Source organism: Nanorana parkeri, unplaced genomic scaffold, assembly GCF_000935625.1.
Source record: "Nanorana parkeri isolate BGI_ZX_2015 unplaced genomic scaffold, ASM93562v1 scaffold873, whole genome shotgun sequence".
In the NCBI taxonomy this organism is placed as follows: domain Eukaryota; kingdom Metazoa; phylum Chordata; class Amphibia; order Anura; family Dicroglossidae; genus Nanorana; species Nanorana parkeri.
Window position 1 is genome coordinate 689,745 of NW_017307141.1, and position 18,981 is coordinate 708,725.

Genomic DNA, 18,981 nt, shown 5'->3' on the forward strand with positions numbered 1-18,981 from the left:
TATGTGTCAGCAGTAGTGTGGTGTGGCGGGGGGGGGGGGGGGGGGGGTGCGTCAAGGATGTGTGCCATACTCACAAATAAACAGAATTTTGGATGGCTGAAGCAGGCACCTAATTTGCTAGGCAGCCTGGCTTCCGGACCAATCAGGAAGCTGGGCAGTGGATCATGACCTGCCTCCCGGCTTCCTGATTTACTAGGAAGCCGGCTTCATAATGCAAGGCAGCCTGGCCTACTGACCAATCAGGAAGCCGGGAGGCGGTTCATGATGTGCCGCCTGAGTTCCTGATTGGCTAGGAAGCCGGCTTCACTTGTTGCTAGGCAGCCTGGCTTCCTGACCATGCAGGAAGCCGGGCGTCATGTCATGACCTGCTGCCTAGCTTTGTTCAGGAAGCCAGGCTGCCTCGCAGTCTCACGAAAGAAGTGAAGCTGGTGTTCTTTTCGATAGAACACCGGCTTCTCAGGCAAATCCAAAGGCCGGGTGGAGGGTCATGACCTGCTGCCCAGCTTCCCGATAATCCAGGCCCACGGATGCCGGTATTTGGTATCAGCGAGTACAGAAAAAAAAATATGTCCATTCTCGTACTAGATACCAAAAAACTGGTATCGGTGCATCCCTACCTAATAACTAAAATGTTTTACTTTTTCTTTTACCAAGTACACTGCCATGTAAAAAAGACTGCAATTGCTGCCTAGCAACATATCCAGTGAAAGCCATCAGAAGTGTGCTGTGTCTACGCATTATGTATCTGTCACAGACAATTTAGAGTTCTCTACTGCTATGTACATTTGACAGCCATAACTGATAAAAGCTGAGCCCTGAGCGGACATATCTAGGGTTCTCACAGAAAACAACTCACAGACATAGAGTATGCGCCATAGTGAAGCTGGACAGAAAATACATGAAATTCAAATAGACAAGTCTTCCGATGGAATTCATAACCAAGACTGGCGTATGTCAGTTAAACTCCGCTGACCAGCATTTATATCTGAAAAGGCTACAACCCATTATAAATGCTCTTGACTGGGGCCAGCATGTAAAAGAATTTCACTATCATGTGGATCAATCGCTTTTTGGGTTCCAAGGTTTATGATCATATGTAACTTTTTTAACCTTATTATGTTACTATGTATAGAAAAGGAGCTCACCTGCTATGATGCTATGCATGTACCAAATGCTTTGAAAAGTAGGGCGGGTACATACAGGCAGCCCCCGTGTTACATACAAGATAGGGACTGTAGGTTTGTACTTAAGTAGAATTTGTATGTAAGTTGGAACAGGTACATTTTTTTAAGTGTAACTCCAGCCAAAAAAATTTTTTTTAGTTTTGGATAGTATAGGGAAGGGTCACGTTTGTTTTGCGTTCCTGTTGTTCAGAAGATCATAATATAATTTTAAAAATATTTATTTAAAATTACACACCCAAAAAGTTTTTTTTCTATTTTTTAATTTTATAAACTTATTTTTTTTTATGTGTTTGCATTTTAATTTTTTTATTTATTGAACTTTTTTTTTTAATTTGTCTTTTTAATTTAATTTTTTTAAACTTTTATTTTTTATTTTTTTAAATGCTCTGAGCAAGCCTGCTATTGGATATTTCAAATTGCAATAGCCAATAGCAGGCTGGCTATTGCATCAGCCCACTGGCTTCTGTCAATCAGCAGAGGAGGGGCCTGAAGGAGACGGTTCTCTATCAGGTCCTCCCATGCTGATTGATAGCAGGCGGGTGCAATAGCCAGCCTGCTATTGCATTTTACAATATCCAATAGCAGGCTGGATATGGCTTCCAGCCTGCAGATGAAGAGGAGGCAGGGGGCGGGGCAGAGGAGCCGCGGCCAGACAGGGGAGGGGAGAATCAGCCGGAACAGGGAAGAGAAGCCGACGGACCGGATCGGGGGAAGAGGAGGCCAGGACAGCAGCGGAGGTACGGGGGGCAGCGGCACAACACAGGCAGGGAGAGCAGCGCGGATTTGAAGGGACACAGGCCGCTGCAGCCACAGTTCTCCTTTAAGGTGCTTCCATTTAAAACTATGGGGCCAAAAATGCCCAATTTTGCTTCAAAAGTAACGTATATACCTTTTTAAACTTCAGACAGTGAACTACAGGTGTCTGAGCACTCATATATGAACAGGCACAATTTAAAAGCATGGGATTTTGGTTGTTGAACATTTTGGAACTTTAAGTGTAGCCCCTACCACCCTAAGTGGAATGGCTATTGAAATTCACAGGGTTATTCACAAAAGGGTGAAGAGTTTGTAGAAGGCAGGAGAAGTGAACAATCTAGGACAACATAGCTGATTTGGAAAAATTCTCCAATTCAGCTCACTTTCCAGTTCAGCTATGTTGTCCTAGATTGTTCACTTCTCCTGCCTTCTCCAAACTCTTCACCCTTATGTGAATAACCCTGTTAGTGTTGCTAGCTCTGTAATCAGTCTCGCTGATTTGTAGTCTGGTAACCTCTGGTTAATGCTAGGTGTTCTGCTGTTGACTGCATCTACCTGTCAGTGGGGTGTGACCCTGAAACAAAGTGGGGCAGCCAATAGGGGAACATTTAGGAGTGTCCATGCCTCTCCAGTCAATCACTAGGAGTTTCTCAGGAATTGGCATGTGCTCGGGTCAGTTTCCCACCAGGGCTTAGCCTGGGGGTGGGATGGACAAGGTTGGGAGCAAGCTTAGAGCAAGCTTAGAGCGGTGGCTACTTTACAACACACACAAGGAACATGGGGGACAGAAGTAGCCACCCACTAGAAGGAAGGACAGTGTCAGCACAAATTCAGAGATGATTTGAGGATCTACAGCCGAGAGATACATAAATAAACTACATTTTTGTTAATAGGGTACATGAATGCATTTTTAAGATTTATCTTCTGAGTTTAGTGTCGCTTAAAGGGTCAACCTGTTCAAAAGTGGAGATGATTTGAGGATCTACAGCCGAGTGATACAAAAATAAGGTACATTTTTGTTAATTGTGAAGTTACTTGAACAGATTTTTAAGATTTAAACCCTTAATTCAGTGTCTCTTTACCAGCTATACAAATGTAAAATACGTACAATTTGATCCTTCTGCATTATGAATTGAGGAAGGTCCATTGCACACAGTTAAAGACACATCTTCCCTAATGATACTGCTGCACACATACATAAATATGTGAATGTCTATGGCCTGCAACTCATCATATGCAACCCAGTTATGGGTGACAAGCATATATAGGTGCCAATGAGATTATTGATTTGCAAAGGCAGTCATTTATATCTCTAGGAATCACACAAACGTACCATTTAAAACCACAATATCTTCTGTTTTTTGCTTTGCCAAAGTAAAGGACCCTCAGAGGACCCTCAAAAATATTCCAGGGAAACAGCCCTCTACCTGATACAGAATGCTGGATGGGGCTGGGTATCTCACTCTCTGGTCACTCCAAGATGGACTACTTACACAGGGAGGTTGAGCACCTACAGAACACTAGGAAGTGGTAATTGGAATATTTAACTATTATAATGTATGAATGGCAGAATTCTTAAGACTTGTAATATCTATGGGAACGTTTTCATTTTGTAAATCAATTATTGCAAAGTATAAATCATTGCAGAAGAGGAAATGTAAATCGAGGTAAAAGATCAAGGCCAGACCTAGTATACAGAAAAGATAAAGGACATTTTTACTGACAGGCAAATACCCCATGTATGGGTGGTTGAACTGAAAAAGATAGAGTAGGAATGTCAAACATAGATATGTAAAGACTGTTAACCATATACATGCATAACCAGAAAGAGCTAATTCTCAGAACTTACCAGAAAGCTTACAAAGCTAGCACCAAAGCTCATCAATGGGCTGTGATTCCTACAAAACACAAACATATTGCTGAGATTAATACATACTATATATTCATCAACACATATCATTACATATTGCTGGGATTGGTAAAAAAATACACAAAAACTATAATAAAAAATCATAAATTAAAGCTAATTTAATAATTAAATAACTGCAATGGCAATCTATTGATTTGCTGCATAAAAGCCATAGTCATGTTGACCCTTTTTTTTAGCCCTGGCAGCTTTCCATCTCCCAGTGAATACCAATCTACCAAAATGCACTAAACCCCTTACCCCAGGCACTTGCTTACTTCTGTTTCCCAGTAGTGCGACCCTCTCCACTGTTAACCCTGCCTGCCACCAAGTTACCATAGACTACAATGTGGCTTTACATCGATGATGCCCATCAGGGGGAAAAAAAACAGCCTTATTATCTCTTTCCTGGCAATAACATTGGCAACAAGTAGCATTTGTAATGGCCACGTTGGTAAAACACCAGCCATAGTCACCCTCATCCATTCACTTGCAGAGAAATCATAACCATGAACAGCGTCATGCTCTCCTGTCTGCAGATTTGGAACTAACTTAGGAGCTGCGTATACCTATTCTTCTGCTCTTCCACATCATGCCTAATATCAATACTTAACAGTCAAGTATAAAACCTGTTAATTCAGAATTAAAACCATCCATAATTGCAATAAACCAGCCATGACACCATATGTGAATCACGACTCCAGATTAAAGAGTATTCTCTAAAATTAAACTGTGATGAGCACATTATTCACATGGAAGGTTTGTACAGTCTGTAAAATGCTTTAGAAGCCACTTGTACATTGATTTATTCACTAAAGCTATTATCAAACAGACTGCGGAGAAGTAAAATAATGGATGAGTCACTACAGGCTGAGTGCCAGCAGCCCACAGATTACCTTGAATGGTCTATATTTACTAATCCTCTGCCTATTTCTTGATATAGTACAGAGTAATGATATTCCTGTGGCACCAAAAGGGAAGAAAATGCTCAGTATTCAGAAAAGAAGAAAGTTTTCTAGTTTAATGATTTCCCTTGACATTAAAACCTCCATTACGATGGCACTTTACAATTTCACTGCCATTGTTCAGGATGAATAAAAACATCTGTAATCAATATGAATATCTATGTTAATGGCAATTCAGTTCATATGCCAGCACAGAGAAGTACGGTAATGCGGAGCTGTAAATGCTGAAAAATCCCACACAAGTCAATATTGTGTACTTCCGTGAAAGTTCATAAAAGGTAAAAAGTTACGACTATAACAGAACAAAGCAGTCACCTCCTTTAAACAATGCTGTACCACAGAGCCAATGAATTTGGCAGATGGGTATGGGTAAAATGGGGATAGGAATATTTTCTAATTCAAGAGTGTCTTTGTTCATCTTGAATTCTATGTGTATATACTGTATATATATATATATGCACATACACTCATACATAAAGTGTGGAGTAAAACTGCAATACTGCAGCCTTAATAAGCCCAGCTGTGTGCTTTACAAATGTACATTGCACTCAGCTTGTTTCGGTACTTTGAAGCAAGCAGAGTGCAATTAAAATGAATGCACAAAAAAAAGGGGGGAGGAAAGCACATAGATATGACCTAGGAAAGCCAAGTGATTGGCCTCTCCTCCAAACATGGAGTTCTTTGGTGCATTACTCAGAGAGCACTCTATGAAAGACTGCACAGTCCACACCACAAACTGCATTTTATGGACAGCACAGTGGCATAGTGGTTAGCACTTCTGCCTTGAAACACTGAAGATCACTGAAGGCCCCCAGTTCAGAACCCAGTCAGGAGACTATCTGCAAGGAGATTGCATGTTCTTCTTGTGCTTGTGTGGGTTTCCTTCCACACTCCAAATACATGCTGGTAGGTTAATTGGCCCTGTATGTTTGTGAGATAGGGATCGTAGATTGTAAGCTCCTTCAGGGTAGGGACTGACGTGATTGTGCAACTATGTAAAGCCTTGTGTAAATTGTCTGTACCATATAACTACCTGTATTAAAATAAAGGTCCCCTTCACCACAACATAATGAGTCAGAGTCATGCATTAAACGCTGCATATTTACCTTTTCCCTGGTGCTGTCCCCTGCAGACATCGGCCATCCATTCTCTACACAGAGGTTTTTACAAATGAGGACTAGTGTTCAAATTTAGTTTCTACTATTAGGCATGCTGAATTTGAAGCAGGCTATTCTGGTGCAGTGGAAGTAGTGTAGAATTGTTTCAGCATCACCAGGACAATGGAGAAAGCATGGAGGACACTGAAATTGAGATGCGTTGGCATCTGGAATGTGTCAATAGAACAGGAGACAGTGTTAAAGTGAAAAAAACATCAGAGCACCTTGCTAGCCTCTCCCTCCAGCCATGAGCGGTCTGTATTTCCTAAAGAAGCACAGGGACCCAGTGATGCTGTCACTGGGTCTAAAATAAGTTATGCATTGATAAATGGAAAGGGTTTAATTAACAATTCCATCAGCATGTTGGTGAGGAGGTAATTTTGTTACATCTAGATTTTTAGCTGCATGCTGTATTGAACAGTGCCCAGACTATCACACTTTCTCCAGCCAAACTTACACGCCTGCCGCATAACACTTATGCCTTTCTTACCTAGGAAGAGATCATGTTATGCATAACAAGTACACTGATTGTTTATTACATTTTAGTTTATTAACCTACAATTAGGGATGCACCAATACCGATACTAGTATTGGTATCAGTGCCAATCGGTACTCGTACTTGCCCAAATGCTCCGATACCTTGTCCACTACTTCCGGTCAGAGGGAGATTTCCTCTGACCGGCAGTGCCGCAAGGGAACATGGACCCAGCTTCCCAGGCCAATCAGCAATCTGGCCAGCTTGATGCTGATCAAACAGCATAGAGCCGGCTTCCCAGCCAATCAGGAAGCCAGGCAACAGGTAATTACCCTTCCATGCTAGCAGAACCGGTATAGTTGCATCCCTTACTACAATACAACAATCTAGTATAGTTAAAGCAGAACTAAAACCAAAACATGTTGTTTTTTAGTTTTGAACAGAGTAAGGAAGGATTATAACCCCTAAGCTGTTTTTGCCATCTGTGTTCCTTTCTGATAGCCACAACAGGAAGTGAGAAAAAATCCCTCCAAAGAGACAATGACAACCCAACATTTGTGATTTTCTTTCACTTTTTGTGATAACCACCAGGACAAAAAAATAGAGGGTGAATCTCCCTTAAGGGGACACAGGCAGCAATAAAAACCTGGCAGGGGTTGTAATTCACCTCCACTCTATCCAAAACTAAAAAAAAAGTTTTGGCTTCAGTTGCAGTTTAAAATTTATTTGTGTGCTCCTTAGTTTGGCTGGCAGGTCTTACTAAGAACCACAGTTACAGAAGACGGTCTATTGCTTGTCATTTCAAACTAAGTGCAGATAATTACATTTCTTGTTCCAGAGAAACACAACAAAGAAAACTGTTGAGACTCTCATGGAGAAGATCCAGAGACTGAGAATTCTGATAACATACCTCTCACAATGGGTCACATGTGACCTCCTGCATCATCATGAGTAAACAAATTAAATTAACAAATCTCCTAAAAATAAAATAAATAGAGGCACAAAAATGTGTGAGAAAGACGAGAGGCAGAAAGACACAACCCCTACCAACCGGATCATAATGCAATGAACTATCCAGCTAGAGCAATCTACCTCTAATAGTAAGGGGAATACATAGGAATATTATGTGGAAAAATAAACATTCTATGTATAATGGTGCATAATTGCGGTCGGTTGGTAGGGGTCACTTCTTGAACCATTATCCTTTGTAGGGATGCAGTAGTTCTTTTATTCATTTTTTTAAAACTATTTATTGATATATAATATATATTTTTTATTATACACATGGATTTTAATTCAAAATACTGTTTTACTTAAAAGCCATTTGTGCTGATGTTTATTATTACCACCTCAGAGGGATATTACACAGCAATCTCTATACTTAATGGCCCTGTGGTGGTCTATAGTGTGTGGTGGCTGGGCTTTTGTTTCCTTTATTTGGTATTTTGGGTGTGAGAAACTGCTTGTGCCGTGCCTTCAAGCGCCGGCTACAATGGACTCGACTCTGTACAAATATAGGCAGTCTCTATGGTAGCTCCTGGAGGCCTTGGATTGGCCAATCTAGAAACTACATCTGATTGGTGGCTTTTCAGTTCTTAGTATGCAAGCAAGCTCACGACTGGTGGCTCTGATGAAGGTCAGTGTGCCCCATAAACGCGTCAGCCGTGAAAACAGACAATCAGCTGTGAGGTAGCATGCCAGCTGGCTAATTGGCGTCTCCTGTGTGGATAGCCAATATGGCTTATACACTTCCTATACTTGGATCTGATTGGGTTCTATAAGCGCTTACTGCTATACTTTTCTGAGTATGTTTTTATTGTTCTTTATATCTTCATAAAACGATCTTGCACATGTTGGGGCGCTCTGTGCTTTTGTTTTAGAGTTATACAACACACAACTTAAAAGTCCCACTTGTTTGTTTGGTCTTGTATACTGTGTCCTGTAGCGACACATGGGCCAATGTGAGGAACCACAACACACATCGGGAAACTAGGAAATTGACACCATTGGACAATTCTCACCCAAAAATAGATGACTGTGTTATACATGTTCCGTTGTGAACTTTTTCTGCCCTGGATGAATATTAGCAGTTGGGTTTGTCTCCTAAATTTTATGATCTGTAGTGGAAACCTACCCTGAGATCAACTGAACATATTACATCATACAATGAATCATAGGAAAAAATAAGATGTGTATTTAAGGTTTAACAGTACTGTTATACATGCACACAATGGCAGCACATATGATCACAAATTACTGTGCTTGTACGGCCCCGTTTCTCCACAGTATGTTCACACTCCAGACTGCAGTGAGTTTCTGAATCACACAAATCCATTAACTGGAACAAAAACAAGTCAATTCAAGTCATTCTATTTGTCATACTGTTATAATGACTGTACACTTGATTAAAGGTCTGAATAGCTCCAGCAGTTCTTGTAATGCTGTGTGATTCTGGCTCAGTGCTAAATGTAACATAAAGTAGCAAGCCGCTTGCTATTTTCATTACAATTAAATTCATCATGCGCTTAACTACTGCTTTTTACCTACACGTCATGTCCAGCATTTAAAGGAAACCTTTCCTGAGAGAAAAAGAAGCTGCCATTGCTGGTTTCTGCTGCAAATGTTTGTTGCCTGACTGACCCTATTGCTTCCATAACCCAGAGCATGTATGATAGTAATGAATAATAAGCAAAGTTCCCCGAAAATACGGAATCCCAAAATAGGAGCTGTCTATAATAATCAAACAGGTAATGATAATGTAACAAATTTTAATGAGAATTAATAATAAAGTAGAAAAACATATAAATACACCTACTGACAAAGAACATCTAAAATCAATTAAAATGACAAACAAGTCCTAAGTAATGACTTCTAAAATTATTCATATGTTGCTGATAAGTATACTTGTTCCATAACAATGACGTCAAGTATTGAAGGCTGTAGGTTTGCATAACAACCAGACAACTAGCATTCTCAAAAAGTCAGCAATGGCTGCATTGTATTTTTTTTTAAGATAGATTTATGTCAAAGGATAACTGTATTTTTTTACCGGAAATGGTATTGCACCAATGACCTTATAGGCAAAATGTTTAAGGTACACAACTTAATTGCGCAAAATTTTAACTTGTGATTTACCGTACACTCAGTTCATGTATGCCATAGGATTGCATGAGAATGTAGCGTATGAAATGTAGTGTGAGGCTGAGGCAAGCCAGATGGAGCGCTTTCAGGAAGTTTTAGAGGAGTTTCTCAGTTTCCAAAGACTTCGGAGGATGGAAACTTGTGGATTTATTGGACAAAGTGGTGTACGAGCTTACACAGCTAAACCATACAGTCCTGGCTTCTTTGTATCAGGAGCTACCATAATATTTAGAACCCAGGACTGCCAGGAGCCACTGGTATGTCTAAACTGCTTTGCTGCCTGCAGTTTATGGCAAATGGATCTTTCCATAGGCTAGGTTTTACACTTTGCCTTTTACGATCTGCAGTTAGGCATGTATTTGGTCAATTTCTGATCAGCACACAGACACGTCTTGCTTTTAATAAAGAATGGGACACAATTTATCATCATTTTACAGTATTGCTCAGTTTCTTAACTTCATGGGTGCAATAGGCTGTAATATTTATCCCTCCCAGCAGCCAAGAGAATTTTATCACAACGGTAAGTATGGCAATTCTGTAAGCATTAAAAACATGTACAATGCATATTCTCAATGTGGATGCTGGCCTGTTGATGTTATGTCATAATATTGTGCGAAATTCTGGCGCTCATGAAGTCAGGTTCCTTGGTAAGTTTTCCCTAATGTCAAGTGTATTTACAGAAAAAAAAACACTTTGCCTGCTTATTTTTGCTGTCTGCATAGAATGGAGGAAATTTCAATTCACTTCTTGTCCCAGAGACACAACAGGAAGTTAAAGGAAATCTCTCAAAGTGAGGGGAATTTCTCTCACAGACAGATGTCCATCTGAATAGGTGTCTTCTTTGGGAGATATCTCCTCACTTCTTGTTCTGGGAATAACTAAAACATTTCAAATTTCCCCTCACGATATCTCCTGGTGAGAATAGTTACCGGTACAGTTATTTTGTTAAATAAATTGAACAGAAAACATTTCCTTGTGTTTTATTTCAGTATATCACATTTATCTGTATGCACTGTTTAAATGAAGATCGAATATGTGTCTGGTTAAATATATTAAAACAGTCAGCAATTTCCATGGTGTATACTTTGTTTCACATATCTACTGTATATGGTCATTATAATTTTTGTTTGTCCTTCAAAAAAATTAGTGCAGCTTACTTAAAGTGAAAATAAACAGCTTAGAAGTGTGGCCCTCAGGACGTTTGCCACAATGTGCAAAATATACATATATTACAAAATATACAAATACCGTATTTTTCCGCGCATAAGGCGCAACCTTTTAATTTAAAATGTTTACCTAAAAATAGAGGGGCGTCTTATACACGGGTGCCGAGAGGAGAACCGCGGTTGCGACACTCCCGAAAGTGCCGATACCACTGCAAACTAGCCTGACGAGTGAAACTTCGGATTGCAGAGACCAGATAAGTTTTCCTCCAATCATAAATCTTTTGTACCTGACGTCAGCTGTTGCTGGGGAGAGTGGCTCTGTAATCCGCTCTCCCCAGCAACAGCTGACAGCTGTTGCTGGGGAGAGCGTGTAGCCAGTGTCCAGAGCTGTAATGTCGGAGCATAACGTGATTGACTCAGAGGTAAGTGTGATGCATTATATCATTTAAAATATTGATTTCTTAATTTTGGGTAAGAAAAGTTGGGGGCGTCTTATACATGGGGGCGTCTTATAGACGGAAAAATACGGTACACAAATTATACACCTAATGGATGCTCTTCTCCAGCGAAGTAACAGCCGCAGTCCCCTTCGTGTCACCATTGCTTTTATCTTCACCCAGTCTTCTTCTGGGTTCAGAATCTTCAGCCATCCTGATTGCCAAGCCTGGATGATATAACTCCCACTCATGTGCACGGGAGTTACTTCATCCTAGCACAAAATAATTTACAAGACTGTACACTGAGCTACACATATGCGGCTCAGTGTACATTCAGAAATGAAAAAAAGATGTTGAAATGCAGAGAAGCATTTATGACAGAAAAGACTTATGGCGTCTCTAAAAAAGCTCAGCTGTCAGCATTTTTTTTAAAAAAATAGAATTTACTTCCGCTTTAAATATCTTGGTTGACACTGCATTTGATGTAATCCATGCTGAAGCACTTGCAGCAAGTATATAATGCATTGATTATTTTTGGAGCTAAATCTTTAGAAGTTAAGTAAAGCAAATGTAAGTTTATGTATAGGACTGGGCCACTACCAAATGCAATTGCCTAACTGCATGACACAAACATCTAGCATGAGTACACATCTGCCAAGCTAGCAGGTTCCTCAATAATTTGGCTCCTGTGTTCATTTATCTAGCCTTGGCAGGGAATGGCACCTTCATCAAAGGTCAAACATCAACCTACAGCATTATTCTCTCATCCTCTGTATTGCTAATTTAAAAAAGAACTCCAGTCAGCAATAAAATATTAGTAGTATGTGCCCTACCTCCAGATAGCAAGTTTTAAGTGCTTGTTTAGTCCAAAGGAGGATTAAGCTAAAAGAATACCAACCTTATTCCTTGCTTCCCCGGTGCTCTCCTACACTCCCAGTCTGTGGGCAGTGTCATCATATACAATGCAAAAGCATAGTGCATGATAATGCTGGAGACTGAGAGGCCACATCTGCAAAACCGGTAACAACGTATGGACTTTGTGGCTAGAAGCTTTAAAACTCCCCTAGAATAAACTAGCATTTAAACTTTTCAATTTGGTGGGGACAGATGCTTTTTATATTCTACTAATGACTGGAATTCAGCTTAAGGTGACATTTTAAAACACAGAACTTTGTGTACATGGCTTGTGTGCCTGTGTGCAATTAATACGGTAGGAAATGCACACATCTCTGTGGTACCTTGGTGTGCACAAATGTTATTAAATCAGGTGATTCAAGAAATATAACAGATGCCAAAGATGGAGGAAAAGTGATGGTCAGGATGAAGGATTAGGACCATTACTACACTGAAAGTTTATTAGATGCTCTTATGACATAGTCAATAGCGTGTTCTTATGGAAGTGTACGGAAAGATTATTTTGTTAGTCAAATCATTTGCTTAACAAATAAACAAACCTGCACATGTATGTATAGCTTCAGCTGCGGGAGGTACAGCAGTGTCCTCTTTTACATGCCATCACTTCGGCCACAAACACAAGTGGTTTATTGCTCAGGATATCAGGCAGAGACATGCACAGGTTCCATTATATCCTGGTGACCTTCTGTACACCCAGAACCATTGACTAATGGATAGTATACAGTGGATACAACCTAAATATAGAGCAATTTATCTAAATTGCATTTAGCTGTTCTAAGCTTGTTAGTGCTCATCAGTGCTTATCTGCCAGCTTCACCACTATCATAAAACATGGTAGCTAAAACATATAGGTCAACAGACCGCACACTTTGTCTCAGCCAAGCCCCTCCACCTTCTCCAGAGTAAATTCTATGCCTTGTAAATGCACACTGTACATTTTAAACTTGGAAAAATGAGTATATTGACCCAAAATGTAGAAAGGAGTTAAGGAATTGGTTGTTTGGTGTACCATGTACCTATTACACTATTGAAGATGTTTGCATAAAAAGGTGATACCTGCATTTGAAAATTCTCAGTGCCAGTTTTAAAATAAATAGCACTCTATTAGCTTGGTCCTGGAGCACAGTCAGACTCTAGGGAGTTTCTGGTCCCATGCAGCATGGGAAGGGGTAAATCAAATCAAGATCGCCTTACCAGTCACAGCACCTTAATTATGAACTTCACAACAAAAGGCCTAAAGGGTCTACCCAAAACAGGTTTTAGGTACAAGATTGATAGTTAAAACACCTAAAAGGTATCTAACGGTTTCATAGATGTCTTTGGCAAGATCCCCAAGTTGGACAATGTTACATTTCATCATTATTTCATGAAATAAAGACTGCAGTAGGTGCAGTCCAAATGTCCAAAACCTTCAGGGTGGATGAAAACAGTACCAGGTACTATGATGGGTAGATCTATGATAAGGAGGAGTTCACTATGAAACATTGGGAAAAGTGGACAAGGAAAAGTAATGGAATAAACCAGATGATCATGAACGGTGGAAAAAGAAAACAACTACAGGAGGAGATGACCATGGATTTTAGAAGAGAGAGATCAGATCATGCTCAGCCTCCTCGATCCCCTGTACTATGATCTAGTGTGGATGGGAGGTGGGGAGGCAGCTGTCACACAAATATGGTGGACAGGTTGGGGGCTGCCAGATAACAGTGTGTGGCAGAGCCATAGCTAGCTCCTTTGCGCCCCAGGCAAGAACAGAAAATTGTGCCCCCCAACAGACCTGTGCGGTATGTGACATCATGCGCCCCGCAGAATGCGCTGGTGGCCAAATCCAAAATAGCATTAACATGTATTTTGTTTGACAAATCTAATGAAACATTTTTAGTTTAATTTCGTCCTAAACAAGTTTTTAGTCTTTGCACAGAGTCCGATGTGCGCGTGTATTTTTTATTTATTTATTTATTTATTTTTTTATTTTTTTTACTGTCGGGGCTTTGGGGAAATCGAAAAAGAGATTGAGGATCCGAGGAGAAGCTGGGGCCTGTACCGCTCTTTTTCTCCCTCCCAAGCCAGGGCTGTGTTGGCCGCCTGGCGCCCCTGTTGCCAATGGTGCCCTGTGCTCGCCATGACAACAGGGGCGAGGGGGCGCAGCCAGGCCGGCCCTGGCTGTGCCCCCTCTCAGCTGCGCCTGAGGCGAGTGCCTCACTCGCCCCATGGTAGCTACAGCCCTGTAGTGTGGACTGGAAGGAGTAGCTGCCGGCTGATAATCACCATGTTTTGGGAGCAGATACAAATGTCTGATTACACACATCTGGCCTCACACCTTTATATAAAATACATACATACATACATCAAGTATACAAGTAAGAGGGTACACATGGAGAAGAGGCACATATAGGGCTCAAAGCTGTGACATGGCAATGAATGTAATGTGTATACCCAGAGAATTTTTTTTTTTATACCTCTAGCAGACCCAGAAATACACCTCTAATTGAAAGTAACATTTTAACAGCCTTTGTTACAATAGTGATTCGGAATCCTTACTTCTGGTAGCTAAAGGACAAGTACCATAACAACTGCACATCTAGTGCCACTGTGTGAATGATAGTGCTTTAAAAAGTTCAGACCAAAACAAAGAGATGGTCTATTGTCTGGCTACACAAGTGTTCCAGCGAATGAAAATGCGGAGCGGTTATACTTCAAAGCTATTAAAATCAACATCATAAAACCTGCTCTGATAAACATTACCTGACGTGACACCAATAGAACTCTGCAGCTCACATTATATTTATGCCTGCTATTGGATCACCTAATGGAAAGTTTTATGAGGTAATACAGGGAATAAAACTGACTACTGGTTAAAGACAATCTTTTATATAAAGAGTAAACAGAAGAAGGTGCTAAATACAGTGTCTGTTTCAGTACCGGAAGTCATTTACCATTCTCCTAAAATCCTCAGAGGTCAACTTTCACTCAACAAGTAAGGAGAACATGCTGGATCTCACTGTATTACTTATTAGAAGTGCTGGCTGCTTAAAGCTGTCTAAGGACAGATCACGCTTAACCCCATACAACTTTGATGAGATAAAAGCAGTGAGACACTTCCTGTGTTTACTATACTTCTGTCTGACTGATGTTTCTTATTAGCTCTACGATTAGCTCTACGATTAATATAGTGTTAATCCTTTAGCCTGCATTCAGACCTAGGCGCCAGCATTTTTGCCTAGCGTATTTTGCACATTTTTACACGCCTTAGACGGTGGTATTCTGTATTGTGCTGTATAATGTATTATTGCTGGGATTCGTCCTCTATAGCCAGTGCCATTCTGCATTAATTGCTGTATAATTTTATACTTTCCATTTCACTATATTGCACAGCACACTTTTTTTTTTTTACTTCCACCGCTCCAAGCTTGCTCCAGTGATGGACTACAATCCCAATACAAACTAGTAGTCCATCACTGGAGCCATTTTTTAAATCCGATTAACCGATTAATCTAACTTAATAATCGGCTAACTAATCGATTTTGAAAATAATCGTTAGCTGCAGCTCTAGTGTTCAGGCATTCGAGCTACAAGATACTCACGTGTGAATGGGGCCTGAACAAACAATACCAGGAACTGTTGTTCTAAAGTCAGAAAGTCCACTCTGCTTACTTAAGGGTAATTCCACTTTTGTTGAGAAAAAAAAAAAAATCAGTCCTCTCTGGGTGATCTGGGTACAATACAAGGATTTAAACAAACTTTGTTGCATTTTCCTACCTGCTTCTGTTCTGAAGAAAAAGCTGTTTGTTGCAGCAAGTCCTTTCCAAGCTGATCCCTGAATGGGAGGGTCTGGGTTCATTGTAACCAGCTGGTGGGCTTCCTGTGTTGTAATAGGGAAAGGTGCCGTGTCTGCATCCTTTTAGTAGTATTTAGCCGTTAGGGAGTTTCTCACCAAAAATGAAATTACAAGGGATGCCAAAAAGTAGACATATCTTAGTGCAGACTTCTGGCAAAATCAGTCAGCCAATCAGAAAAGCAGGAAGTGACATTTCTGGTACACCAACTGTGTATGGAACGCCTCCAGGTCATCATATTGCACTGAATTGTTTGACAGATTTAGAACATTACAGCAGCTATGCTTTTAAATGGAAAGGTAATTGTAATAATATTAAATTACAAAATGGCTTGTGCGACAATTATATATGCTGTATTAATTTTTTTAAAGATTTTTCCATTTTTATATTTTTTCGAGTGGAGTTACCCTTTAAATCTCCCTGAACTAATCTCACAATGGTGTATTAACCAAAGATATTTAAAGTCTAAATGGTTACATTGATAATCAATAGCCATCAATAGCCATGATTGCCACAGTTATAGAAATGATCAACAAACATTGGCACCTTCATACAATCCTATACACTTATGATTACAAAGAGCACAACTGGGGAGGCTCCCATTGTATCCTGGTTCCTTAGGTTATGTATTTCTTCATTCAGACATGTTCAGAGATAACATGCTAAGAAGGAATAATTACTTGGAATTTTTTATGTGAGTGTTTGGGGAACACGGAAATATTATTTTTATTAGGAAAGGTTGTTATTTGTAACAAAATTTGAAATTTGCCTGTGCGGCTGAACAAGGAAATCTAGATGTGTATGACTAGCCTTAGGTTGGCTGTCTTAATACATAGTTGCTGGTAAATCCAAAAGTAGATTGTACAAAGTCTGTACAATAAGATTGTAACATGTGACCCACTTGCATGTCAAAAGAAACAGCAGCACCTTAAGGGACATCCAGATAAGGTAGATGTAATCTGAATGACATTAAGTTTGATAAAGCGTGGTGTATCATAAACAACCAACAATATTTTAATAAAATACAATTTTTTACCCTTATTCATCTATGTGCTTTAGATCTCCTGAAAAACTCTTTGCAGCCACTTCCTATACAGTTATGCACTCCAGCTATGTCTGAATGGCATTTTTCAGGGTTGGTTCCCCGACAGGGAGAACAGTGGGCCATGCCTGTATGTGTGTGGAAACGGCCACTTGTATTCTCCATTGGAAGTTGACAACAAAGTAGCACAAATGGGAGACAGGGACAGAGTACTGTCAACCTATAAGACAAGTATCTGAACGGACAGGGCCGGCCTTTGGGGTGTGCGACCTGTGCGGCCGCACAGGGCACCATGGCAACAGGGGTGCCAGCAGGGCTGGATTCCCCAACCATTCCTGTTGTTTCCCTTCCCTCCCTGTCATATTTGACATCCCGCTCAGGGAGCGCTGTAGCCAGATCTGCTGCGCGGGGGATAGCCGGTGGATCTGCTGTGGGGGCGGGGCTGTTGCCCCTTCTCCCTCCTATGTTTAACATTCCACTGCGCCCGTAAGCGCTGGAGCCGGGGGCATTGGTGGATCTGCTGCGGAGGCGGGGTCAATGCCTCTCCTCCCCCCTTCCAATGCTTAACATTCCACTGCGCCCGTGAGCGCTGGAGCCGGGGGCACCTGTGGATCTGCTGCGGAGGGGCGGGGCCGATGCCTCTCCTCCCCCCTCCCATGTTTAACATCCCACTGTGTCCGTGAGCGCTGGAGCCGGGGATCTGCCAGGGGGGGCGGGGCCGATGCCTCTCCTCCCTCCCATGTTTAGTGTCCCACTGTGTCCGTGATTGCTGTAGCCAGGGGATCTGTTGCGGGGGCCGATGCCTCTCCTCCCTCCCATGTTTAGCATTCCACTGTGTCCATGAGTGCTGGAGCCAGTGGACCGGTGCATCGGTGGATCTGCTGCGAGGGGCGGGGCCATTGCCTCTCCTCCTTCCCATATTTGACATGCCATGCAGGAGCACTGTAGCCGGTTCTTCCTGAGGACCAGTGGACAGGAAGGGGCACATGGCCTTTCCCCCCAACCACCCCCCATAGTTGACAATCCTGGAAGACCAGGGATGGAGGGGTCCTGGACTCCATCTTCAACCTGCAGAGGACTGTCAAGGTGGTGTAGCAGGAGACTGGAGGTCAGTATCAAGGGTAAGCAATGGTTACACTGTCCTGACCTGTCACTTCCCTCCCAGGTACACACAGCTGCAAGTTTCATTTTATGGAATACCCATCTGCCATGCATTGGGTCTGGTCTGCTGCACATTGGTTCTGATCTGTGCTCTGCTATGCATTGGTTCTTGTCTGAGGTCTGCTGTGTATTGGTTCTGGTTTGCACCTTGCTATGCATTGGTTCTAGTTTGCAGTCTTCCATTCATTGGTTCTGTTCTGCGGTCTGCAGGGCATTGTTTGTGGTCTGAGGTTTGCCGTGTATTGGTTCTGGTCTGAGGGCCGACAGTGCCACCCCTCCACTCCCTGCTCCAATGCTGCACAACAACATCAGCATATCACCTGCAGCTCTGCGGCGATTAAAAGGGCCTTAATGCAGCATGCAGAAGATGCTTATGCCTCCACACTGCGCCAAAGCAAGGAGCAGAGGGGCGGCACCACTGGACAAATTGTCTGCATGATACCCTGGCACTTTATTTTTATAGACTATTTTAGTGTGGCATTGTTTACCACTTGTTTGCCTACAATTGTTTTATTTAATAAGAATATTTATATTGTGCCTACAAGTTTAATACCTTTGAATAAACGTTTTATTTTTATCATACTTTTTAATTTGTTTCTTTGGGGCTTAGCAAAATGGGAGGCTTTAAATGGTGCGGATATTGGGGGAAATGGGTGTGGTTACTGAGGGGTGTGGTTATGGAGGGGGTGTGGTCACTGAGACGCTTTCTTGCACCAGGGCGCCTAAAGGCCTAAGGCCGGCCCTGTGAACGGGGACCCTCATAGCAAGATTACCAGGTATTATTTTATTAACATCTGCAGATACTGAAAATGACTTTTGAAATAAAATGAACATGTTAAA

The 18,981-nt window shown here is 41.4% G+C and overlaps 1 protein-coding gene across 1 annotated transcript in view; it reads right to left on the reverse strand.

Annotated features, from left to right (window-relative positions):
* TTC39C (tetratricopeptide repeat domain 39C) overlaps window positions 1-18,981 on the reverse strand; it is a 70,579-nt gene that overhangs the window by 28,010 nt on the left and 23,588 nt on the right. Inside the window, exon 2 of the mRNA XM_018565682.1 lies at window positions 3,792-3,838. Within this exon, the coding sequence (XP_018421184.1) occupies window positions 3,792-3,838 (47 nt within the window). The remainder of the gene's footprint in view (window positions 1-3,791; window positions 3,839-18,981) is intronic.